The 25,786-nt window shown below is 44.2% G+C and overlaps 2 protein-coding genes across 7 annotated transcripts in view; both read left to right on the top strand.

Annotated features, from left to right (window-relative positions):
- LOC133168631 (neuronal tyrosine-phosphorylated phosphoinositide-3-kinase adapter 1) overlaps positions 1–17,646 on the top strand; it is a 21,574-nt gene extending 3,928 nt beyond the window's left edge. For both annotated transcript variants that reach the window (XM_061300312.1, XM_061300313.1), the window contains exons 2-7: positions 7,254–7,493; positions 11,118–11,485; positions 11,559–13,343; positions 13,422–13,664; positions 14,069–14,175; positions 14,962–17,646. In XM_061300312.1, coding sequence (XP_061156296.1) covers positions 7,306–7,493; positions 11,118–11,485; positions 11,559–13,343; positions 13,422–13,664; positions 14,069–14,175; positions 14,962–15,408 — 3,138 coding nt within the window. In that variant the 5' untranslated portion in view covers positions 7,254–7,305 and the 3' untranslated portion in view covers positions 15,409–17,646. The remainder of the gene's footprint in view (positions 1–7,253; positions 7,494–11,117; positions 11,486–11,558; positions 13,344–13,421; positions 13,665–14,068; positions 14,176–14,961) is intronic.
- On the top strand, positions 15,278–25,786 carry atp1b2b (ATPase Na+/K+ transporting subunit beta 2b). Of its 5 annotated transcripts, none has more exons than XM_061300326.1 (9): positions 15,278–15,410; positions 15,946–16,012; positions 17,754–17,815; positions 21,569–21,697; positions 21,778–21,885; positions 22,004–22,209; positions 22,372–22,431; positions 22,875–22,970; positions 23,061–25,786. In XM_061300326.1, exons 2-9 carry the CDS (start codon positions 15,996–15,998, stop codon positions 23,226–23,228), a joined length of 846 nt encoding a protein of 281 aa, XP_061156310.1. In that variant the 5' UTR covers positions 15,278–15,410; positions 15,946–15,995; the 3' UTR covers positions 23,229–25,786. The 5 variants fall into 5 exon arrangements, with proteins under 5 accessions (XP_061156310.1, XP_061156309.1, XP_061156311.1 ...); XM_061300325.1 differs by having other exon boundaries at positions 15,312–15,447; XM_061300327.1 differs by having other exon boundaries at positions 15,370–15,510.

The following is a 25,786-nucleotide window of genomic DNA, read 5'->3' as shown; positions in this document are numbered from 1 at the left end:
AATGTAGAGGTGAATGAGTTTGAAAAATAATTGAATTAAGAGTTTTTCATTGATTTTATTTTAGTGTCTTTTTTTTAAATATATATATCACAAGAATCTGGCATTTGAATGAGGGTTGTAGACTTTTTCATCGGATTTACTTTTTTGTCAAACTTTAACATTCTCACTCTTTGTTTAGTGTTCATCTTTATCCTATCAGTCACTTTTGTTTCTGGAATGTGTTGCTGATGTCAGTAAGTTGGTTTAGGGTCTTTCTTTACAGCTCGTAAAACGTTTCTTGGTGTCAACCGCTACTTTTTTTTTCTTGATCTATGGACTCGATTGATTTCCCATCTTCTCTCTACTTTGGTATATCTTGCACCTCCAGCTATGGTAAAATTGTTGTCTTCACAGTCAAACCACAAATCCCAAATGTATTGTTTGAATATTGTTTGAATATCTTAACTCAACTGAGTGGCGCAGGTTGTGTCCACTCGAGAAAGAAAAGCTAAACTTTTCATCCCTTTTTTGTGTGCATGTATGTGCATGACAAAAATGTGTGTCCTAACATTGGCTGGCCATTTTACATGTGAGGTAAATTACATTGTGTAAATCTAATAATGGTTTTCTCTCAGTAATCTATTGATATGTGTATTTAGAGCCGAGGTATTGAGTTAATATATTTATGGGCTGCATTTTCTCCTCGTAAAAGTCACAATCTTTTTATGCAAATGAAAATCACTTTGATGATTGCGATTTGTAAACTAGAGCTCGCGTGACATGTTTACTGTACTCTGAATATTACTAATGTGATATCGAATGCGTAAAAAAACCCCACAAAGTGACACACAAGACACATTTATAGACACATTTCAATTTGAATCTTGCGTCTCCTTTTATAGAAATGCCAAAGTGTAATGAAGACATTTACTCACTGGCAAAAATTCAAATACAAAATAACGCCTAAAAACAGAAAATGTAAATTTTTTGGACCTCTATTTTGGCAAAATAATTACGGCTATTAAAAGAAAATGTTGGGTTTTTGTTCAGTGAAGCATATCAGTGCCAAAGATTTTGAATATTACATTTTTGTCCAACAAAATCAAACAGTTGCGCAGCTTTAACTATGCGTGAACCGCAGAGTACACGCAAGCTTTAGGGCCACGCTCTCCCGCAAATTGACTAAATATGTGATAGACTTTGACGTTTTTTTACCCCCATTGTGAAGCCCTGAAAGCCTTTTGCAGGATTCTCCAGTGCCCAGTGGAAATGGGTTAGGGGGAAAAAGAAATAAGTGCGAGAGAGGGAAAACACTCTTGACTTCATCTGGATTTATCTCCATGCAGCACATAAAAGTCAATTGAGATGTCTTTTTTTTTTTCTTTTATGAGCCAGTGCTCACTTTCATCTTGTTTAGTGTTCTTTATATTTGGAGTGTTTTCTTTATCTATTAATGAATTGTGAAGCTGTGATCTTGTCACTGTCGGGAAGGTTTATGACTCAAGTGTTTTAAAGACGCATTAGCTCGATGTGTGCCTTTATTTAATGCCTGATTTATTCGGAGCTATTTAGAATGTTGGTCTCACTCTGTTTTTGGATGGATTTATGGATTGTTATTATTTTGAATACTTCTCTACACAATCCAGCCTGGGTTGAAATACTTCCGGTTTCGTTCTTCTTTTTTCCAATTTAGCATGTTGGCTTCCTCCAAGATTATCCTCTCACTCATATATTTTTGTGGAGGATTTTTGAGCTTGAGAACAGACTTGCTGAGCTACTCACACCGACACTAATCAACACCAAAAAGTCATCTGGATTTTACTTAAAAGTTATTAGTCTCGTGTTTGAAGCAAGGAGTGATGATGATGTTGTTCAGGGACGTGTTCATGTTTATTTAAGGGCACGATGATATAATGCTGACAAGTTTGTTTTTCGGAGGAGCCCCAGTTGCATCTTATAAATGTGAAAAACTGTGATGCTCTATTCTCTATCAAGTGCCTAAATCACACCGTATACATTTTTTACAAAGATAAACATGACATATTGAAACATGTTTGTTGCTTTCCAGTGAAGTACGGGAATGTAGCCCGAATCGCAGCGTGACGCCAAGCACGATGAACATCCCGTGAATGAAGACGAACCAAAGCCGCCGTGCTGAGACGTTTGCAGCGATGCTCAGCTGATCGTTGTTTTGCTTTGGGCTGTTGGGATTTTCTTAATTGTGGCTGAATTTTAAATGAGATTGGGGCTGGCAGGTGATGTGAGGATATTGGCGAATCATCAGGCGAGATGCTGGAATTGAAACTGCGGCTGTCAGGATGAAAATGGGATTCCGAGCGACATAAAATAAGAGTGAACAAAGCAGTTTGTGAAACATTGACAGAAGAATCGACAAACATATTGTGAGACCCCTAAAACTTCTTTTCTTCTAAATTCATTGGCCTCTTTTCTTAACTCAGCCTCTCCCTGATCGCCCGCCGCCTGTCTCATGGCAAGGTCTGCCCAAGCTCAAGCTGCTTTGCGCTCTCTGTGATACGATGTGACATTTTAACAACATTTCCTCGTGCAACACAGAAAGTAAATATGGAGCGCGTGTTTTAAAAACGCGACTTTTTTTCCACCTCCATGACGCTTTGTTAGCTGGCGGCTTCCAAGCAATAACGTGCATTTGTTGAGATGAAAACACTTCAATGATTCATAAAATACTGAACTGATGGAAACATTCTCGCAGTTTACGTCAGCATCCCGATGGCCCAGGGGTAAGATCGGGAGGGGCTAATGTGGACTGTTTAGCTACGGCAGAAAAAGCTTTTTGTCTGATTTCTTCTTTTTGCAGCCCATGAAATATTTATTGCCCTTTTAGTTTGTGCAATTAGAGGGATGGAGAATCCAACTTGCTATTCTAACGTGACGCAGAAGGCCTTCGGTCTTGCGCTCGTATCCCCTCCCAATTAACAGATGGATCACGGATGATTTGATGAGCAGAAGCGCTAAAAGTAAACGCGGCGAAATTGTTTAATTAGTGTAGAGGGATTTTAACATCCATGTGACAATTGCGTAGTAAAAAAAGACATGCATTCAATTTTTTATACAACATGGTGGATTTTGAAACATTCTTTTGTAACTTTACGAGCTCAAGTGTCAACTGCATTGTGTTGTGAATGTAATGCTTTCAGCCTGACTGATACTTGAAGTGTATTTGTATCCGAGTCTGAATGAAGGTCAAAATCAGGTGTCAATTTTCCATTCAACTCCAAATTGTATACCATTCATCGAGTTTTGTAAAGAAATTGTTACGCAAGCAAAAAGGAACTGTTATTGGTTTGTCAGGGCAATATTTTTTTACAATTTTATTTATTTACTGTGACCAGAAGAGTTTGATAATTCTGAAGCTAAACATACTGAATATAATGACAGTGGTTTGTGGTGCATTTCTTTTTTTTTAAAGAAGACTTTCCTTTTGAGTTTATTGGTTGGTTTTCATCAGAGCGTTCCTCATTGCTCCAGAAGCTCCCGCTAGCCCATTGCATCAGGAAAAATTCGCCCATTCATATTTTGCAGCTGCTTTTCTTTTTATTCCAACACACCAGGGTGTCAGTTTTCTTTTTTTTGAAGCAATGTGGGCCAGATTACTTGAAAACACTTTTCTTGAGAGGAGCCATCTCAAGACGTGTGATCTCCAGGGGACATTAGCGTAGCCGGCGCACACATCAAGGAATATATCTTGAAAAGACGATAAAATCTTACTATCAGCGCACTTACAGGTGTGGAGATGTTTCGCATCGGGGGAGTGAAGGTAACATGACATACAGCCATTTTTGAATGTCACTTTTGAACATACCTCATGTACAGGTGCTGCGCCGACAGCATAGCTGAGTAGTCATTAACAGTGAGGTAGTGGTTGCTATGGGTTACAGATGCTATCTCTGGATTGAAGTGTATCTCCCGTTTCCCTTGCAGGTTTTTCTTTTTAATTTTTTTTTACTGAGGATGTTCTAATGCAATTAAGGCAGGGGAAGTTTTCACGTCGTAATGTATGACGAGGATGTCGTCCCGCTTTGTGCATATTCAGTGGCTGGGAAGGAGATGCATGGCTGACAGTGTTGCTAAGAGACCACACACAGCGACTAGTGTGAGAGGCTTGATTGCACCTCCCTCCCCCATTCTGGTAGACCAGTCGCTCTTTTTTTCTCATTTGCTTATTCCTCTTTTTTTTTTATTCCCTCTCAATATTGTCTGCCGTCTGTCTAGTCATTTTGAACCTGATCTGCATTGTTTAGCCTGTATTTTACCCCAGTGGTTCCATGTTTATTGGTTTCCCCTCATTTTTCCACCCCTCCCATCCCTTCCCCGCGGCTTTGCTCCCTCTTTTTGGCTGTGGGTTTTAAGCCGCTGAGTCTTCTCCTGAATGCTGCTGCATCCTCTCTGTTGCTCTCCCTCCCTCCCTTTCGATTCAAACTCCAGACTGAGCATCGGCATTGTGTCTGGCTTGGGCAAATTTGGCAGTGAGGTTGCGATGTGAAGCTTGACTGAAATAAATGTCGAGTACATTTCCCTTTTATTTGACAAAGGTAATTAATAATTATCGGCACGCCATCTCGTGGGTTGAACAGAAATTGTGTCAGTGGCGCTACTAAAGGCTTTCAGTAACAAGAAATCGTAGCAGAGATTATTTTAGCAATCAATTTCTACATTTGCCGCCCTTCTAATAAATGTCTCACACCTAATTGATGCTTGCTACTGCGTTCATGAAGTAAACGCCCCGCTATTATGCGAGGACATACAGTCATAAGAGTCTCGAGCTACGTCCTCAATAAACTTCTAAAAGACAAGCAATAGTTTAATTACAGTTATTTGCTAATTATTTTCGACCGCAATTGAACATGTACATTAAATCACTTGGCGAAGCCTCGCAAAAGTAATAAACATTTGAATGCAATAAAAGCCATGAATGTTATTTCCCTGCCTCGGAGGAAGCAAGCGTTCAGTAATAAAATGAGCTTGGGGGGGGAGCACAAAGGTATCGCACATCTCAGAGAAATTTCATTTAGGATTTGCATATACAAATGCTCCCCGCCTTTGCAGTGTGGCGTGGCTCCACTGCAGACCACCTCTTGCGCCGGCCCACCGGCTGAGGTGCGAGGCCGCACGACACCAAGATGAGAGCCATTGCAGTAAAGCTTCACTCTCGACAAACGAATGAATGAATTGTCCTATAAACAATGTTTTACATTTCCAAATCTTCTTCCCTCGTTAACTTTATATTCAGCTGCCATCACTTCATTGGCTGTGAAAAAACTTTAAAGCATCCACATTACCTGTCTTTTTACATCGACGCGTAATGTAAAACACAATAAAGGCCTTACGGTGTACTGTGGGTTAATATTTTGTTTTCTGAGCTTCAGAACAATGTCATGATCCAGGTCAATAGTTAACAAATCATTCGAATATTCTCACTGGCTCCTCAACAATTGTTGAAATGTCTTTCCTTTCAATTCTTCTACTCTGGTCCTCTTCAAAATTAAAAAATAAATAAAAAGCAAGGCAGCTATATCGCCCCGTGTGTATGTGCGCTTGGCAAATATTGGTGATTTGTGTGTTAGCATGTGCGCGCGTGTATGTGTGTGATCTGATTGCTTATGTGCATGAATGAGTTGTTTGCCGAATTGCATGCAGCTCCACTTCTATGAATCATGGTGCCATCTGCCTTCTGGTTCTAATCAGAGGAATTCAAGCATCCCCTGACCCTGCAGATGACCTGAAAAAATAACGATAAAATAATAAAAGCTATTGATTCATGTACAGTATTGTCCACATACTGTATGCTTTTGTTCAGCTTTCATCTTTATTTTTTTTAATTTGAGATTTTCCTCCTGATTCCTTAGTTGAGCTAATTGCACACCAACTGGCAGCATTTAACAACCACAATTGCAGAGTGATCCCAGAAACTCAAATCAAAGCCCCCTTTAACAAAAGACCAAGCTTCACTTGCAGTTCCCTAACCTAATTAACATTGAGTCACCAAGCATGGCGGCGGGGTGGTGGTCAGGGCAGGGGGATACAAGAATAGCAGACGTCGCGCTGACACGCTGCATGACACACTGGGCCTTGACAAAAAGAATTACACGTCGCAACAAAACTCGGCGGGCTTCAGGGCCCGATAAACACCACGACTGCTTCATGAATCATCTTGAAGCTTTATTTTCTTATCACTGGTTTTAATGCTAAATCTCCACAATTTATTATTACATCGTTCTCAGTCTTTGCATGTTTCCAGTGGTTACCTTGTAGTCAGAAGCACTTTATTACGAATGACCGGCTTTTGTAATGTTTTCTATGAAATTCTTATGAGCTCACATTGCCCAAGATAGAAATTGCTTCAAAGTCGCTCGCAAATGGATCCGTCACACAACAGCATTTGTCATAGCAGAAAAAAATGAAAAGATGATGATGAATAGTTTACTTTATTTCATGCTGCTCGCATTCATAGTGGAGTCGCACGCAAAAGAATCGCCACATTGTAAATTCTCAAGTGATTTACGAACCACTTAACTTGTCTTTTATTTCTTTTTTTTTTTTTATATCAAAAGAACCGTGCACAGCGACACTACAAGTAAAAGTAGAGACTTTAAAAAAAAAAAAAAAAAAAAAGAATAGATTGTTTTTACAGATAATACATCTCACACAAATTGACTGATGAATCTGTGGCGCTCTAAAAAGCCAGGGGCAGCGAAATCCTTCAAGTTTCCATTTGTGAGGACAAAACAAACATGCATCAGCTGACAGCTGTGCTTTTCTTAGCCAGTTGCATGATGCATTCCCATACAGCGGCGTGGAAACACGAGCGGGCCCTCCCGTTATCTGCCCCACAACAAGGCTGACTACTCATAGGGCGAGCGTGAGGAGGAAGCTGTGCATGCGCCACATATGACAATCCGCATTACTGTCTGCTTGGCAGACAGTCTCAGCTAGGCCATCCCAGGGCCCGCAGCCAGAGACGCGCTGCAGCTGAGTTATCATGCTTACTCAAATATTCATAACTTGGTAATGAAAGTATAAATAGTTTCCATGTGATATACAAGAGGCGGAGGTAAACAAAACGCCAGCTACGATTCTCTTCCCGTATTGTACAGTGCGTCTACTTTTGAGAACTGTCACTTGGAATATGATAGATTTGGATTTAAAATTGGCATTTGGATTTGGTGTGTAGATTTAGCATGTCAAAATTCTTCCTTGACTTTTTAAATGACACCCATTATTTTCTTTTTATTCAGGTGCGCCTTGTGACAACAACACGTGTCGTCATCTCGGGCCTCCTTGTGTACCATGAGCTCTGGCTCTGCCCAGGATGTGGCAGTCGAGCATTTCCTGCGTGACATAGAGAGGCGAAGTAAGCGGCTGCACTGCGCTGTGATTGGCTGCGAGGTGGAACGACCCCGCGGCGACATGAATCTGCTGTATCGGAAGAGCCGTTTGGATTGGAGGCAGAGGGACCAAAATGGAAGCAAGAAAAGGTGAGCGGAGCGGCATACCGACGCTGAATTTGTAGGATTACATCGGGGTTCGGTTCAGTGGGAGTGGGGGGGGGGATAAGCCTCTTTGTCAGCTTCAAAGAGTCGGATTCCCACATCTTTATTCCGAGCACAGCTGATAAAGTTATTATGGTTCGACATTTGCATAGGAGCAGTCTTTAGTTAACTCATTCACTGCCATTGGCGGCTAGAGACATCAACGATCCATTTTAACCGGCCTGGCAGTGAATGAGTTATTTTCTATGGACACTGGCGAAGCTAGGATTTCTTGGGGGGGAGGGCAAGGATATCTCAGGGGGTCCAAAAACACACACACTGAAAAATTCATGCTTCAAAAGCCACAAAACCAAATATTTTTCTAGATAAATACAATTCCTGAGCTGGGACCCCTGGTGGTTATCCTATCTGCCTCACACTTCTAAAGTTCCGGGTTTGAATCTCAGTTCCGGACCTGAACCTGAGAACTCAGAGGCAGACTTGCTCACCTCTATTGCACCGCGCTGCTCTCCATCTTGAGAAACAAAGGCAGTTTTTCAGAGAGGTAGTTGACCAGGATGTGATTGATTCAAATGTGTGTTGACAGGGGCATTGTAACACATGCAGGCATTAACGAGAACTAATTAAGTAAGTTCACGCGCACTTTGAATCAGGTGACAGCACGGCGTCGCCGTCACACGTTATTGGCGACAATGCAGCTTTTGAACAGTGTGTGCAAGCTTGTGAGGGAGATGTGAGTCACGTTGCTAGCAAGTGTGTTTCTGTTCATTGTTGGAGGCTGTGTTTATGGCACACAGACACATCGTTTAACTCGTTGACTAGTGATGTGTCGGGCTTCCTGCGGGACAGTTATGTTGGAAATGACGAGGTGATGAGAGATGAAAGCCCAGATGCACAAAGCCGCAGCAGTAAAGGTGAGAGGGGAACATGACGCCCGTTGAGTTCAAATCGGACCTGGTCGGAGATGAAGTGGTGCAGGGACATGAGGATGAAACTTGGGTGAAACATTGGCAGACTGCGAGGCCAGCGGGAGTGAAGGAGACACAAATAAGTCGATATGAAAAGGGCGAAGGTAGACAGTTTGAGATCCGGAACGCCTCGGGAGAGGAATCCCATTTATGAAGCGGAAGATAAAGAATTCTAAGTGGGTGAGTTGGGAAAGTTTTTTTCCCCCCTCCCTGTGGCAGGAAGATCACAGCAGTGTTTATTTTCTTTCTTTAACGATCAAGTTGACGTTTCAGTCCATCTTTTAAAAAAATTGTAAAATATTATTTGGAGACAGGATTTGCCCCAAACCACATCCATTATTATTTCCGATTTTCTTAATATATATATATTTTTTTCTTTCCAATTCTGAAATTGTCATATGTGATCTTACCGCCTCAATTATCGCTGCTTTCAATTTAGCATCTTCATTTCACCTGACGTGAAGTGTGCCGCTGTGCAAGAAATCACGACTAACCATGTTGTCACCAACATTAAAGAGACAGAGCAGAAACATTATGCGCTTTCAGTCGCGCCGGTGACAGAAAATGAATCACAAGTGTCCTGCCACACAGGATACAAGCCATAACTTAAGGCCATCAATTAAAGTGTCATGTGTTGTGTCAGATGTGTCGCTGAGGTCTGTCACAATGAGGACGCTCGCAGATTCAATGTCAGCACCCAACCTTAACCTAAAATTTCCACTAGACGTTGACGGATTGCTCTGACACTTTGGTGCGTGTTTTCATCTCCAAGAGAACATTTGCACTCAGTCATTTGTTTGAAGACGATTCACTCGTGAATATTGGCCCAGAAAGGTAGATTAGAAAGGGGAGGGGTGGGGGGGCTGTTGCTCGGGGCACCATGAGCTAGGCTGTATTTCCCCCGGCAACATCTTCGTCAGCGTAGTACTAATGAGCGGGCGATGACCTCATCGTGTTTTGACTGCACACGTGTTTCTTGCCACGTGACTGGGTCAAAGGTTACAAAATTAGCACATTTCATTGAGGCTTTTTATTTGCACACTGAGTCTAATGGGACATTTATGTGGGAATATTAATTTCGAATCCAGATAAAGCATTTGCGTATTAAATGTTTATGATTAATAGCTCGGGATGAAGATGTCTTTGCGATAAGAAGAGCACACATCATATAATTTGCCCTTTGATGAAATCATGTTATTGCTGCCTTGTTAAGCTAGTCTAGCTCCCGAGTAATAAATGCGTTCCAAATGAACAAGCTTTAACTCGTTACAGGTTGCGGTCACAACAGCCACCAAAGGCTTTCCATGTTATTGCAACGTTTGAAAGAAATTACTATTTAAATTTCCTGAGAGGTGGAGACACATTTATTTATTTAAATATGTCAGATTTGGAGGACCATTTTCGATCACTCCAACTGGGTTTAGGTCTAGTTTCTGACTGGAGCATTGAAAATCTTTAGTGCCCACAAAGTCAATCTTTAACTTTATTCACAGCGGTAGGAAGAATGAATTCTTGTGACACTGCCTAAAGAAATTCAGCATGATTTGCTGGAGAGAAAAAAAACAGAGGGTTTTGGTTCCGGGATGTTGTAAGCTTCTTCTAGGGGGAGGGAAAGAAAATGTACTCGACAGTGCCTGAAGGAATGGCTCAGCTGCTCTTCTGGTCTAAATTTGGCTTAGTAGTAGGCTCTCGGTGTCCAATGTGAGGAGCCGCAAGTATGTGGAAGTACAGAGAAATCCAAAGGCATATATGGTGACTGTATCACGATGGCAAAAGAGGAGTTGTGTTCTCCGTGACTGGAATGCGGCGACGATGCCGAGCGCATATTGTCAGCTCCAGTTGTCTTCCTCTGTCTTTCACTGCATCACCGTGACCTGTAGCCATGCAGTATATATAGTAACAGTGATACTGCTGGCACAGATACGGAGATCCAGATGTGCCCCACCTGTCGAAAAGTGATCAAAATGGATTTTAGATTATTTTAGCAACTCTACACCTTTCATGGTACTTTTCCAAAGGAGTAAGTGGGATATGTTGTTGCCATGCAATTAGTCTGTTCTTCCCTCATGGGGAGTCGATTTACACGGAAATGTAGGAAAGAATAAAGTGTCAAGATAATTGAATAAAACCGCATGCGGTCGTCTCGGCCCAATACACAATGAGTAAAAAGTCAGACCGTGCTGTCAGTCAAAAACAAAAAAAGAGCCGCCATTGCACATTTTGTCTGATGTCCTTCACTTTTATTTATTGTTTTGGGAGCTGGTGGCGGTAATGATTCTGCAATTTCAGAGAGAAACCATCAAACGCGCAACAATGGTTTCCATGGTGATGGCTGAGAGCGGAAAACAGATGTGGGTTGAGAGTATAAAGGACAGTGCGTGAATTCCGTCAGTCTGTTTTGACAGGGGAATTGATTTCCTAATTAAGTGCATTTGAGAGCAGAGTAAATGTAGAGAGCGCGAGATGGGAAAAGACATAAGTGTGAAAGATGGAGATGACTCTAGGGTCTTCCGTTTTGTACCGAAAAGCCCCGCAGGCAGAGCTGTTGTTTTGAGGAGCAGAAAGACGGGGGAGTCAATAAAACAACGTGGAGGAAAAGAATGTTTTGTTGATTTGTTCATGCTTTTTCTTTTTTCTGCAGTTCGTCTCAAAACGACCCCTCGGCGACTGTCGGCAAAGTCCGAGACCTGGCGTCGTTCCGTCGCCACTTCCGGATGGGCTTCATGACCATGCCGGCCTCCCAGGACCTTTCCCCTCACTCGTGTGCCTCAGCCATGGCGCCGCGCTCGCAGTCCTGCCACGCGGTCGGCGCCGGGGATGCAAGTCTCGAGAACGGTGATTACTCCGACACCCAATCGCAGCACGGGGGCCGATGCCCGCCAGTCAAACCCAAACGCCACCCGAGCACTCGGCTCAGCTCCTCATCAGCTGACAGCAGAGGCCCTCCCGAGACACCGCCGCCTCCGCCGCCCTCGCACTCGCAGGCCAAGCACTCAGAGAAAAAAAATGGTTGGAAGCGGGAGAGGTTTTTTCTTCCTCTGGCAATGATCTTTTCCTAACATGTTGTTCTGCCCCCCTGCAGCCATGAAGAAGTCCGACTCTGGAGACATTGGCTCCAAAAAGGTGCCTCCTTTGAAACCCAAGAGAAGTCCCAGCACCCAGCTCTCCTTCGACCCACTTCCTCCACGTGTGCCTCATTCTGCCGCCTCCCTCGCCTTCCAGGGAGCAGACTCTCAGATCCAAACCGGAGAGGGGGACGATGAGCCGGTCTACATAGAGATGGTGGGTCAAGTGTTTACCCGAGAGAGCCAGACCGCCACCCCCCACCCCGTCACCCCCGTAGCCACCACGCCCGATTCGGACTCGGACCAGAGCGAGGCCATCTACGAAGAGATGAAATACCCGCACCAAGAGAACCGAGAATCTCAGAGACATCCGCCGAGCAAACACGAAAAGATGAAAAGTTCAAAGCATTACCACGTCACCCCGTCGCCATCCAGCAGCTCCTCGTCACTGCCGCGACCCTCCTCATCCTCTCCGTCCTATTCTAAACCCAAAGCTAGTGTCTCCATCTCTCATTCATCCCCGCTACCATCCTCCGCGTCCTCCACCCCCGTCCCCCAGGTCCTATCCACCAGCCCCCACACGCCACGAGCGCCGACCCCCTACCTGCTGCAAGGGAGTAAATGCGAGCAAGAATCCAACACGAAGATCCCCGCCCCTTTCCCAAATCTCCTCCAGCACCGACCCCCGCTGCTGGCTTTCCCTCAACCGGCAGCGGCGTCCAGCGGGGTGGGGGTCCAAAGCAAGGGTTCCTCGACCTCCTCCAAAATTGGGACTCAGACGTCCAGCGTGACCACTCAAGCCGGCACCTCGTCCTCCTCCTCAACGTCCTCTAACGTTCCAACATCGGGCTCCAAAGAGCCGTCAGGAGGGAGTGTAACACCGCAAGAGAAACACAGCAGAGATTCCCAGTTGGGACCCGCTCCGGGACTCAGAGCTCGGAGTCACTCAACGCCACTGCCCCCGTCCTCCAAGTCGACATCACCTTTCTCCCATCACCACCACCACCACCCGCACCATCGACCCTCCCACTACCATCACTATCGCAAGCCCGAGAGGGGGGACTCCCCAGCTCCTCTCAAGAGCAGCTCTCACACCTCCACCCAGGCCACCGTGCAGACCCAAACATCGAGCACGGGCAAGGAAGGAAAGTCTGTGAGCTTCCTCTTGAAGGCAGACAAAGGGGAGAAGGACAAGGAGAGGGACAGAGACCGGGAGAGAGGTCGAGACAAGGACAAAGAGCGAGATAAGGACCGGGACCGTGATCGGGACCGTGATCGGGACCGTGACCGTGATCGGGACCGGGACCGTGACCGTGATCGGGACCGGGACCGTGATCGGGACCGGGATAGCGGTCCCCACTCCTTGCAACTGGATCTTCTTCCTTCCACAAGCAGCCAAACATCTCAAGGCAGCACCAGCTCCACTCCGACGCCGCTCTCATCGTCCCATCGGCCTCATTCTCGTCCTCATTTGCGCTCTCACACCCCTCACGGCCTACCGGCATACAAGCCGCCGTCCTCCGACAGCCCCCTGCTGTGGACGTACCCTTCCGGAGGCTTCCGCAGACCGCCAGCTTACGAGAGCTTGAGAGGAAGCTCCCACACGCCGTCCTTGCAGCAGCCCTCCAGCCTCACGGGTGTCGGCGAGGGCGGATCCAAGACCGGCGAAGGTTCTTCATTGTTCCATTCCAAAGCTGGCTTCATGCCCTGGGACAGTAGCGCCGGCTTTGCGGGAGACGAAGGAGCTTCCTGGCCCATGCAGAGGAAATTGTCCTTCAGCCATGGGAGCAGAGAAACTGAAAGTAAGTCACTTCTACCGTACAGTAGATGCAGCGTAGCACTCTTTAAACTCTCTGTCACTCTCTCCCTTCCCACGCCAGAAGAAGAAGGACGAAGTTGGAACGGCAGTGCCGATGCCTTATTGAGGATGGACAAGGAAGAATCTGGAATTGGCTTCCGAGGGGGTCCCTCAAGCATCCCGGTGCACTACAGTGGCGCCGCCAGTCGGACCCTCGGTCACTGCGAGTCACTGCTTGGTGCGGACAGCAACCCGGGATTCAGAGCCCTGCCCAGAATCGGGATGCCTCTTCCCTGTCAGACGTTCCCTGCCTGTCGCAACGGAGGTAGGTCATGTTCCTCATCGTAACATCCGGAAGCTTTACACCGGACCGGCATCATTTCACGGAGAACTGAACAAGTAGCAAATCTTTCATCTGTCGTAAAAGCCAATAGCTCTGACGAGCGTCTTTGTCATTCAGTGCATTTTCAAGCAAGGCCTTGATGAATTCAATTTTACCGGCATATTTTTTCAGACAATATTCATTCCACTGCAACTAAGCAAAAGGCCAAATTTGTCAAGTTCCAAGTTTTGCTATCTCGATGAAGGTGTCTACCTTCGCATAACACAATGTACAGCCCATTTGATTGGAGCCAAACATTCACACCCGCATGTGTTGGAGAAAAAAAAGAGGTGATATTCCACAGTTCTCATTAGCAGGCACGCCATGTAACAATGGTGCTTTTGCAGAAGTGGGGCGACTGGGCCGTTCTTCATCCGCTGCCGGAGTGAGACAGGTGGGCGGAGGAGACGTCCAGAGGCAGAGCAGTCTACCAGCGCGAGAAGCCCTCAATCAGGTGCAGGGCCGGCCCGCCATATTCCTCTCGACTCTATTAACTCACTCCATTCAGAGCTCGTTTCGGAGTGAACATTAATATTGTCCTCATTATTACCTCCCCTCCTTTTGGAGACAGCAGGTCTATTTATAGCTCTTAGATATGCCCACTGAGCAGAATAATGTTCTGGTCTGGCACAGAACAATAAGAGCAGGTACATGACACAGGCTCCCACGTAAGCGTCTGGATGCGTGGAAAAATAGCGGCGGGGCTAACGCACTGCTTTGCTGTGGTGATCTGCAGTTTTCCCGCAGCATCTTTAGCCGGATTCCGGCTGCATAGTAAGTGCTGACGCACGTTGAGTGCTGCAGAGACTGTCTGCCTAGCGTTCGCTCAGGAAGAACAGATGATGTGGTGCTACATCCTGGTGGATCTTGAGAAGAACTGCAGCTGTGCAGTGTCTTGTCGGTTGGAGTCAGAAAAAAAAAACATTTGCTTAATTTGATTTTATGATTTGTATTTTTTTTTTTTTTAAATGATAACTTTTAAGAAATATTTTATTGAAAATATATGTTACCAACTGTTTTTGTATAAAAAAAAATCAGTTCAATATTTCAAGATACCACCTAGGGTTTTATTTGTCTTATTCATACAAAAACGTTTCTGTTTCTTCATTTTAAATTTGATCCGGCTGCTTGAATTGCGGTCAATCTCTCTCGTATTTGTCTGTACGTGGCCCTCGGTGGCAAAACGACATGAGCTAGAAGTTACGTTGACTGATTCCTTTTCTTTTCATCGTGTCCATAGCTGCACGGCCTGTCACAGCCTCAAGCCTCCTGCAGCGCCAGCAGTCCCGGCGTCTCTCGTCAGCAGCAGCAGCAGCAACAGCAGCAGCAGCAGCAGCAGCTCCACCAGCAGCAGTTGCACTTGAAGCAGCAGCTCCAGCAGCTTCAGCAACAGCACCACCTGCAGCTGCAGTTCCAGCAGCTGGCCCAGCTGGCGCAGGGTCAGCCCGGCACCGGCGCTGCCTCATCCGCCGCGCAGACCCAGAGGGACGGCAAGTTGCTGGAAGTCATCGAGCGCAAACGCTGCCTCTGCAAGGAGATTAAAGCTCACAGGCGCCCGGATAAAAGCCTGTGCAAGCAGGACAGCATGCCCATCCTCCCCAGCTGGAGACGGACACCCGAGCCCCGCAAGACTGGCACGCCGCCCTGCCAAAGGCCGCAGGCTGTGGTGTGGGACACGTCTATCTGACAGTGAGGACTTCGCCGCCAGTTGTATCATTAGACCAGAGTAGGTGCGGGGTCGGCCTTTTATTTAATGGGTGCGCCACTTGGTGACGGGGAGGGGTCAAAGGTGAGAACGGCTACGATGCTGAAGGCATACAAGATAAACAGGGATTTCAATCTTCTTTCCCTTTCGGCGAATCATCCTCTTCTTTCTCGCGTCATCTGCTATCACTCCAACTATCTGCAAGTCTTCCCTCTTTGGTCTTGGTCTTTGCCGCCAGCTCACCATTCCCAGCCTACTCCTACCGCTCTCTCGACCTTCTATCCTGCCCGTGCTCCCTTCTTGAACTCTGGTCCACAATCCCTGCCCCGTCCTGTTCCCACTCTCGTCATTTAAAAAAAACGAAAAAAAAAAAACATTTCCTTCTGGTTCTAATTGCCAACAAATTTCTCATTCTTCTCTCTCCTGAGGATGATAGCTTGATAGGGTGAGATCAAAATTGCCAAATTTCCTCCTGACTACTTGACACATAGATTTTTTTTCTCTCTCTCCAATGCACAGAGAGGAATTACACAAAGGCACCGGTCGGAGAAAAGCAACACGAGCCCAACATGACATGTTTTATGGGGTGAGTACTGGTAGGACTCAATTGTGAAGTCATTCAAGTGTTTCTTGAAAATTGTCTTGGTATCAGTAGATTGTTGTCGTGGATGCAAATAATCGCCGACGTGTAAAAGCTACCTACTATATCTGTTTGCATAATATTTGTAAATCAACTTACTTTCTCTACGTTATGTTTTGCAATTTTATAGCAATATGCTCCCAGTGTGTGTGGGGGGGAGGGGGCGACATAACTCGCGTCAACTTCTAGCCTATAAACGTACATATCTTAAGACTTGAATGAGTCATATTTACTGTGTCATTCTCTGCATGTCACAATAGACATACAGTCCTGTACAAATCCTGTGTAGAGATGATCATCTTTGAATTTTACATAACAGCAGAATTTCACGATGGTAACATGTGGTTGTATAAAGATTTTTTTTGTTTTGTTTTGTTCGCGGCGCGCCGGTGGCCTGTCGAATCGTGTTTCGGTACAAATGAGAGGGTACAAAAAAAAAAAAAAAAAGCGATTATGGGTGACGCTCATTGAATCAGACTGCTGTCCGATGAGGTCCAACGAATAGGATCGTGAGTGTTAATCAAGTCAAACAGATGCTGGAACAATCTGCACAACACAAATCAAACCCTAATGTACTGTAAATAGACATGTACAAGTGTATTGAAAATGTAGCAATTATTTCCATTTTCATACTTGTAATCCAGACATATGATGTAGCATAAACTGTATAAAACTTTGTTCACTTGTTTTTTTTCTAGGAGTATTTTATCTGCTGCAGCCAGTCCTTGCATTACTTAGAGTTCTAATAAACAGTAAAAGTCCTTGAATTAAAGGCGCAGCCCAACAATTTAGTTATGCAAGACTCCCTTTAAGATTCGTTTCATTTATGCTTTTTTTTTTTTTTATACACAATAACCATTTGTGGACAGAGTTCAACAGCTTGTCACATCACCTTGCTGCTATCCGATGTTGTCCATTTAATTCTACACGGTTTCGCCATGAGGCAACACGGTTCATATTCTTGTGCTTATTGTCCCCTTTTTTTTTTTTTTTTTTTTTAAATCTCGCATAGCCACGTGAACTGGACATTTTGAAAAGTGAGCCCTTCTGTAAAAGTACAAGGCGTTTGAATGTCTCTTGATGGTTGTTGTTTTTTATAGTTAGCACCAAAATGTAACCCCGTGAGAAGAAGACCTACCTAAGTGTTGGAGAGTCACTGCTTGGCCTTTTTGGTTGTAGTTTCACCTGCGCATGTTTTTTTGTTTTCTTTTTCGACGATTGGCATCCATTTTCAAACAAACAAGCCAGGTTGAAGGAGATGGGCAAGTGCAATGCATGTAGAGACTCTTTACACTAAAAAAAACCCTAAAAAAAAAACATGATATATTGTGCCCAATTTTGATTTCAAATACCAACAAATCACCTTAATACGGTTCCTTTTCCACTGACTAATAACGAACATTGGGACCGTTTCCGGAACTAGTTTACAAAAGCTGTTGGGTTTGTGTGTCTACTAAAACAAGTGGCCATTATATGAGTGCCATACTATATTGATATGGTAAGATACGGTGTACCTTGGAAATCACTGTAGTGCTATATTTGCATTGATATTGTCATTCAAATAAATTTTATATAATGAACTTTACACAACAAAATGTACATTTTTGTTCTATTAATCTTTTGCCGCCTTTTGTATGTGGTGTGAGTTGAAAACGGACATTGTGTTCCCTCCCCTGCACTGCTGCAGCACATGTTGCAGTACCCAGATCTTCCAAATGGGAGCACACTGTACACTCCGGATTGCATATGGTGCGTATCCATCAATATTTGATCAAGTACAACAATTTGCTACATATTTATGTTCATGTGATCATAAATAGTAGATATTCTGAGAAATGTTGCACATGACATGATTGGCCTATTTATTTCCTTCCTGCATGTTGAGGTTAAAGGTCATTCAATCCCCTGGGTTCAGGCAAAAATCTGGGCTCCTGTTCTTTTTGGGCTATCATTCAGATCCTCCCCTCCTCTTACACCCTTGAATAAGACTCAAAGATTATATGAGGAGAAAAACTGGAAGTAAAAGAAACTTAATGCTTACTGTCACCATTAACTATTACTACGTGGAACGATGAAGTTTATTTACAAAATTTCTTCAGCCTTAACTATTGAAAAGCAGCACCAAGTGGTCCGATGCAATACTCAAGTATTTTTAAGAAATATCATTGAAAAAAAAAAAATCTTTAAATAGGCGAATCCACGGACGGCACACCGTGAGTAGGTGAAGGTCGACTATTCTTTTTCTGACGATTTATAGACTCGACCAATCAGCGCCGTCCTCGCTGCCGACCATTTGCTCGCAGGCTTGTCATTTCACGTGGCAGGCCGGTTGAGTGGAGGGGGCCGCGGGAGCTGCAGCTGATTGGCTATGGCCCGAGCTAAAGAAGGGGGGAGGGAGGGGAGCTTGGAAGCTTGGTGGGAGCGGATGGAGGCTGAGCGAAGAGGGCGGGGGTGCGCTTTACCGCAGGATCTCTAGATTTCTGCAGCACTCATCAAAACTCTGCGGCATGAAGACAAGAGCTGGGGGGGAGGGCACTCACACGCACCCGGCTACCTCTCACTTTTAGTCTCCCCTTCTCCATCCCTAGATAGGCTTCTCTTATTTTCCACCAATTTGCTCTCATTTTCAGCTCCCCATCACTTGAAAAAGGGCTCCTTGCCTCTTTCCTCATTGGCTAATTGGATTCCCATTGCATTAGGGCACGTTTTTTGACTCTTGAGGTTTTTTTAGAGGCCTGCTCTTTAACAGTAAAATGGCAAAGGATCCGGAAAAGGGCCAGTGGAAGGAGTATATATGGAACCCGAGGACAAGGGAGTTTCTGGGCAGGACAGCCAGCAGCTGGGGTGAGTACTGTACTGTCCAGCAATGCAGCAAAAACATGGAGCCTTGCAGCAACACATTCAATGTCTGATGTCTTCCTGCAGCTTTTAATTTGCTAAATTGGAGAGTCAAGCGGCCGTTCATCTCACTCTGATGCACTGATGTGAAAAGAAAGCAGCCGCCTGCACAAGCCGGCAGTTATTTTTCCTTTTCTTTATTTATTAATTTATAGCAGCGCTTCCATTGCGCAATGCGCTTGAGCATAAGGGTGGAGGCATATGGTGCATCTGGTAAATATTTTACAAGATTTCAATGTGGTTGGCCGGTCAGGCTGCACGCTTTGCCAAGGAACAGGTTTCAGGCTTGTTGCAAAGAGTACACGTCGTGGTCCATTCGAGGACGACTCACTCCCAGCCGGATGAAGTTGGACAGGAGTGATGCTTTTAGGGCGACGTGATCATTTGTTAGCAGGTGTCTAACCCTGAAAAAGTGACTTTGAGTTGATTAAAAATGTATGATCAGACTGAATTGAGGAGAGGCAATGGTAAAACTACTAGTAAATAAAATCTTGCCAGCAGTCTGCGTGAAACTTTGCACTGCATTTAAATCACATTGGAAAATTATAATCTGAGTAAAGCCAAGCGCCAAATGCTATTTGTACAACCTCCACTTTGACCCTGCCCAATGTGAGGGATTTAAACCTAATCTAATGATTGCTTTGGCATCACCTCGGGATTTATTTTTTTATTTTTTAAATAACAGCACCATGAGTTCAAAGTGGTTAAATAAGGATCAGTCTCTTTATCAAATCCAATTTCTGACTATAATTCCTGGATTGACATAGGAATTGTGGTTTCCGTTTGTTGGAATCTTCCGGCACTGTGCCGGTTAATCCAGCTCAGTGTGTCCCAGGTGCATTAAGGTCTGGAGACCTTTTTAAGCTGCGCTCGCTTAAGGCCGCCTAATTGAGCTATTTTAGTGGTTAGCTACTACATGGAGAGCACCTAGACTTAGCTTGTCACCTTTTTGCATGCTTCCGACCACGCACATGTTTCATTCAATGCTCCTTAGCTGCTGTCTTGTTTCCTTTTTTTTTTCCACGGGCAACCGTTCAGAGTTGCAACAAACTCATTGGATCATCATACCCTCTCGATCTGAGCCGTCCCTTATCGAATCGCAATCCCACAGAATCGAATCAGATCGTTTTACTTTCAAATTGAAACGTATCACACCCTGAAGAATAGAATCGTCTTTTATTAGAGACGCAAATCCCTCCTGGAGACTTAATCATGGTTACTGCAGCATCCTTGATTTGAATCAATGTTATGTTGCAGCTGCCCCCCCCCCCCCAAAAAAAAAGGCCGAGGACGGACGACAAGAATAAAGCCGGTGTTTTTTTTTTTGTAAATAAAGAAAGTGCACAAAAAGCATCCCATCTCAGATTTATGTTGTTTGTTTGATCAGCTGGTTCAAAGAACCATTGAACAGCAACACGATACTCATTAATTCTGCATATCGTCATCGTAGAGTGCAGACTGTAAACCCAACGACCTCTCTACAAAGACTTGACCCACACGCGCCGTTTCCTCCTGAGCTGCTGTTATATTTGCGTTTATTGGATGACCGTGTGGAAACTTAAACGCTGTCTTTGATGACATCTTTATCCTTCACACCGTTTCACACTTTTATTGTCTTTGATATATATTTAACGAGCTAGCCCTTACTGTATCTAATATCCCCCGTCCCCCTTAACACTCCTAATGCGAATAATGAATCAGGCATTGCTATATCCATCTAGCAGAATCCCCTATTGAGCATCCTTGCTTCGACATTTTGTTGCGGATTCCAGTGAGCTGATGCAGAAGCAGCCTGCTGACAGATCCAGAGAGGCTGCACGCTGGGGGGCACAGGGGTCAGCTGCTACCCTGCGCGGGCCCCAGGTGTCGGTGTTGAAAATGTGCTATTTTTAAGAATGTCACAGACAGATGCTTCCAAAGGAGTAGAAAAGAGGATGGATGGATGGAGGGCTCATTATGCTCAGCTACACTCAGAGGCTTTTTCATTACATTGAGTTAAGTTCCACTGGAGCAAACTCAATAACAAGCAAAAATAGACGGATTTATTTTAATAGTAACTCGCAGTTTCCGAAGAATGTGAATCTTATTTCGCGGCCACTTACGTGCTGCTAGGAAATGACATCTTGTTGCTCCAATGCTTTATGGTTACTTTTCTGATATATGGATACATACTGTCTGGCTACAGTCTTCCTCGCAGTGTTCAATTAATTAAAAGACCTCCGGTATAATAATCCCCCCCCCGCCTCCCTCGGTCAGTGCGGTGTTTCCTTCTCTGCAGTGCAGCTCCATAATGAATTGCTTGGCAAGCGACTATTCCATCTCTGTTTCATTAACACCTTTCAGTGGTCCGGGACCAACCACGTAACGTTTTATCAGTATTATGAATGTGAGTGAAAGCGATATGGGGAAACATAGGTGAACTAGCTACTTTATTGATGAAAATGAAAACAATAGTAAGATTAATAAATGCACAGTAGCAGCAGGTTGAATGTTTTAGAACTGGAGAGTTTCCTGTGACCACTCCCACATCGGCGCATCCCTCCTTTTCTGAGACTCACCGGCCTTCACTTATACTCCTTAATGGTGTCCTCTTCTTGTTTGCAGGTCTCATCTTTCTCTTCTATTTAGTTTTCTACATCTTCCTGGCCGGCCTGTTTGCGCTTACCATGTACGTCATGCTGCAGACTTTGGATGACCACAAGCCGACCTGGCAAGACAGGCTCACCACGCCAGGTGCGCTATCAGATTCGCTGATAAAAGCTACGTGGGGTCACATGTCATGATTACTCTTGCTTTTCCTCTACCGCTCGCAGGGATGGTGATTAGACCCAAATCCGGTGAGGCTTTTGAGATTGTCTACAACATCCAGAAAACCGAGAGCTGGGACATGTACGCTCAGGCCCTGGACAAGTTCCTGGAACGTATGTCCAAGAAAACCTACTGCTGCAACCTAATCACAAACCTTTAATATCTGCATCCAACACTTTATAAGAAAAAACGCCCTGCGCACAAATTTCAAGTCCTGGCTTTCCTCCGCAGCCTACAACAGCACCACCCAGGAGCAGAAAAACGACGAATGCAAACCAGACCAGTACTTCTTGCAGGAGGATAGCGGCGATGTGAAGAACAACCCCAAGCGCTCCTGTCAATTCAAACGCGACTTTCTGAAGGACTGCTCGGGACTCGACGACCGTTACTATGGCTACCAGGAGGGAAAGCCATGCATCATTATCAAGATGAATCGGGTATGAAAGAGGAGAGGGAGGAAAGGGATGCTGTTGCCAGGCAACATGGAGTGCCTGTGATCGGGCATGAAGGAAAGAAAATTCTCGGTTAAAAAAAAAAAAAAAAAAAGACGGCAACATCGCTGTTATTTTTAAATCAGGCTTGTGTTTTGTTCCCTCCAGGTGATTGGAATGTTGCCAGGGAAGGACGGACAGAATCCTTTTATCACCTGTGGCGCAAAGGTAACCCAGAATAGTTGGCGTGATACTGCTCACAGCTATGACACTCTTTCAACTTTTTTCTCGTAAATGTGCCCACTCTCAGAGGTACAAAGTTGGCAAAAATGAATGGGTAAGATTGAGTCCCATGTTTTCTAGTCTAGGATTCAATTCCACATAGCAGTAGACTGTAGCTACCAAATTTCCTTCCCAACTTGAGTCAGAGAAAGCCATTTACGTGTTTCGGAAAATTCAATTTGTGGCTCTGTTAGATGATTTTGTGTGTGCGTGTAGTATATAATTTAGTTGGTGTGTGCGGGCACGTTTTATCGACCATCAAAAGAGACGGGTGGGCGTGTCGGGTAATGAGATTTGAAGAGAAGTAGGAGATTAATGAGGCTCACCCTCCCCGCTTGCCTATACACCAAGCGGCATTTTTAACGCATGAAATCTTTTCACCCCCACAGAGAGAAGACACGGACAAAATTGGACAAATGTTGTATTTTCCGTCCAATGGCACTTTCAACCTTATGTACTATCCTTACTATGGCAAGAAAGCTCAGGTAAGATATCCTGCGTGATTTTTTTTTGGGTCATATTGTGAATACCTGTACTTGAGTGTTAACTTTCCTCGTCCTTCATTTTCATCCCAGGTGAACTACTCGCAGCCTTTGGTTGCCGTCAAGTTCCTTAACATCACCGTCAACCAAGACATCAACATCGAATGCAAGATCAACGCCAACAACATTCCCATCGGAAGCGAAAGAGACAAGTTTGCCGGACGAGTGTTTTTCAAGCTGAGGATCAACACTGCTAACTAGGTTCTCAAGCCTTTTTTTTTTCCCCACCTCTGACAACGTCATGCTCTGCAACATTGCACATGCACGGAAAACAATTGCAGCATTGCCACCCTTTTTGGGTTCCGTTTACACCCCCCCCCCCCTCTCAAAATTAAAGACGGGGTGGACGTGGTTTGAGATCATGCAAGAATCAAGAGTGGCAATCCTGTAATTATTTCTGTCCGTGAGCTTGGAGACAAATTTGTTTCTGTAAATTAATTTAAGGTGACGTCTATTTATACTGCATGACAAACGAAAAGGGGATATGAAGGATGTAACACGTGTTTTTAAAAGTTTGCAAGGACCAGTAACACCAATGTATCGCTGCTCCTATCTCGCTGCCTCAATAATAGTGTTTCTCTATAGACCAATACAAAATGTGCAATCCGCAATTTTATTTCGATGATAACGTAACCTCGGAGCTGGGCTAGGGATGGGCATATGAGAATCAATGAATTGATTGTTTGTTTGTTTTTTTCTATAATACAAAGAAAGGCTCTTCAGGCTGCAGACTTCTTAGAAATCAATCATCGGCTCTTCTGCTGGCACTTTTTATTTTATTTTTTTAGCAACAAATGCTTCCAGATGTGTATCAATCAACCCATTGAATTCTTAAACAATCACTGTGCCCATCCCTCTGCCTAACTTGCTGCACTCAAAAGAATAATCCGACGACGGGTGGATGCTGAGATGAAGCCATTTTGCATGTGTGTATTGTCTTTAGTGTGCTATGAGGGTAAGAGTCCCTTATATCCCCACTCTTTGCTCAGTGTGAAACAAAAAAAAAAAGTTCTGTGAGACCACTGACCACCAGGAGGGACCACCATGATGAAAATCACACACAATTAGTGTGTGGTTCAGAAAATCATCTAAGATGAAGAGGAAGAGTTTCAAACCTTTAAGTGTGTTTGTGGCTTCAGTGTATGTTCTGTACGTTGACATATTTCATACCATGGGTCGGGAAAGTTGCATGCGTTGTGCAATATTCATGAAATCCGTATATTAGGAATGATTGATCCCATTGTTTAGTGCTGACTAATTCCGCATTAGCATCGCGGTCGGCATCCATCGATTGTCCACGTTTTACTAGGTCTTCCTTCCATTATTAAAGAAAAAGGACATTAACTACGTTTAAAATGAGGGGCGTTATAATCTTATTGCGTTATTGCACCAATTTGAAAACACTTTTTAAGTGTTTGAAGCTAAATGATCATAAATCGAAACGTTGCAATCATTTACCCAAATATAATCCAGCCGTTGTAATGCGACAAATGTGAATAAATCACCGGATTAGATATAATCTCAAATTTTTTCTTTCCCCAAAGATTTTTCGCTGTATTCACACGCACGCTTCTCTGAAGTTGGCGCAACACTTAATTTCACTCTAATCTCTTAATCCGGTGGGCTAATCCCGAGCCTGCGCGATGAATTTCCTTGCCCTACTTTGTTGCTCCTCCTCCTCGCCATCGCCTCCAAAATAGTTGAATCGATCGCCACTCATTCATTTCCTAGATTTATCGGTGCATTCTTTAATTCTTCAACTAACAGCCTTTAAATTACACAAGACTAACTAAAATTTTCTTTCTTTAGCCATCTGCATGTGAAGATGAGTTCTTCGACCAAAGACCCTCATTCCACTTTCAGTTTTCTTTTAGCAACACCGTGTTAGAGATCAAAGGTCAGAGCAAAGATGTGCTGCAGAGATACAGTAGGAGTCATGTGAGTACATAAAGCAGCTGTGTTATAAAAAGATCTACTCTTACATAATAGGAATACGCACAAGTGTTTTACAAAGACATAACAGTGCCTCCTGGTGGACAGATCGTGTTGTTGCCAGTGTCCAGGTTATTTTCTTCATCTCCTTTTATCGAGTCCCGTTGTTCATTTGGAGATGTCCTCAGAAAGCAATACTGTCCCTGCGGCCATGGGATTCTCGGAAAATCAAAATGTGTGCAAATGCAAGGCGTCAAAAGGCAACAACCGATAAAGTATTCTTTGTGACCGGCTATTTTTGTTGTAAAATTTAGAGAATGTATCAGCTCGAATTGTATCGTGTTCCTGGAGACACACACGGATGGGTTTCATCATTAATTCATCAAATTTGGTCACCAAAGCTCGCTCGTTTGTTTTTGTATTTTTTATGTGTTTGTGTGATATTTCCACCCTTTGCACCCATCATGCCCCGTCATTTTCAGATTTGCAATGAATGAGAAGTGAGAAGTGTGCGTCAATTTTTCCCGAACAAAGACACGATGTGTTCCAGACAAAAAATATTGATAGAAGTATACTAAAGATATTTTTAAGAAGAAATAATTATGATAAATAAATCTCTCCCCTCTTTCCTTATATGACCCTCATATAAAATTACCTATATCCCGGAATGTGGTTTAAAGACAAGAATCCGCTCGGTTTTGTTGCCCAAATTGGATGATAATTCTATTCCGGATTTGTATTTTATGCTCTGACTGTATGTATATTTTTGCTCATGTTTACTGCAAAACAAGATAGAGAATTAATAAATGTCATTTAAGGGAACCAAA

Source organism: Syngnathus typhle, linkage group LG15 (genome assembly GCF_033458585.1).
Source record: "Syngnathus typhle isolate RoL2023-S1 ecotype Sweden linkage group LG15, RoL_Styp_1.0, whole genome shotgun sequence".
In the NCBI taxonomy this organism is placed as follows: domain Eukaryota; kingdom Metazoa; phylum Chordata; class Actinopteri; order Syngnathiformes; family Syngnathidae; genus Syngnathus; species Syngnathus typhle.
The sequence above is the reverse complement of the archived record's forward strand: the minus strand, read 5'-3'. Positions and strand labels throughout refer to the sequence as shown.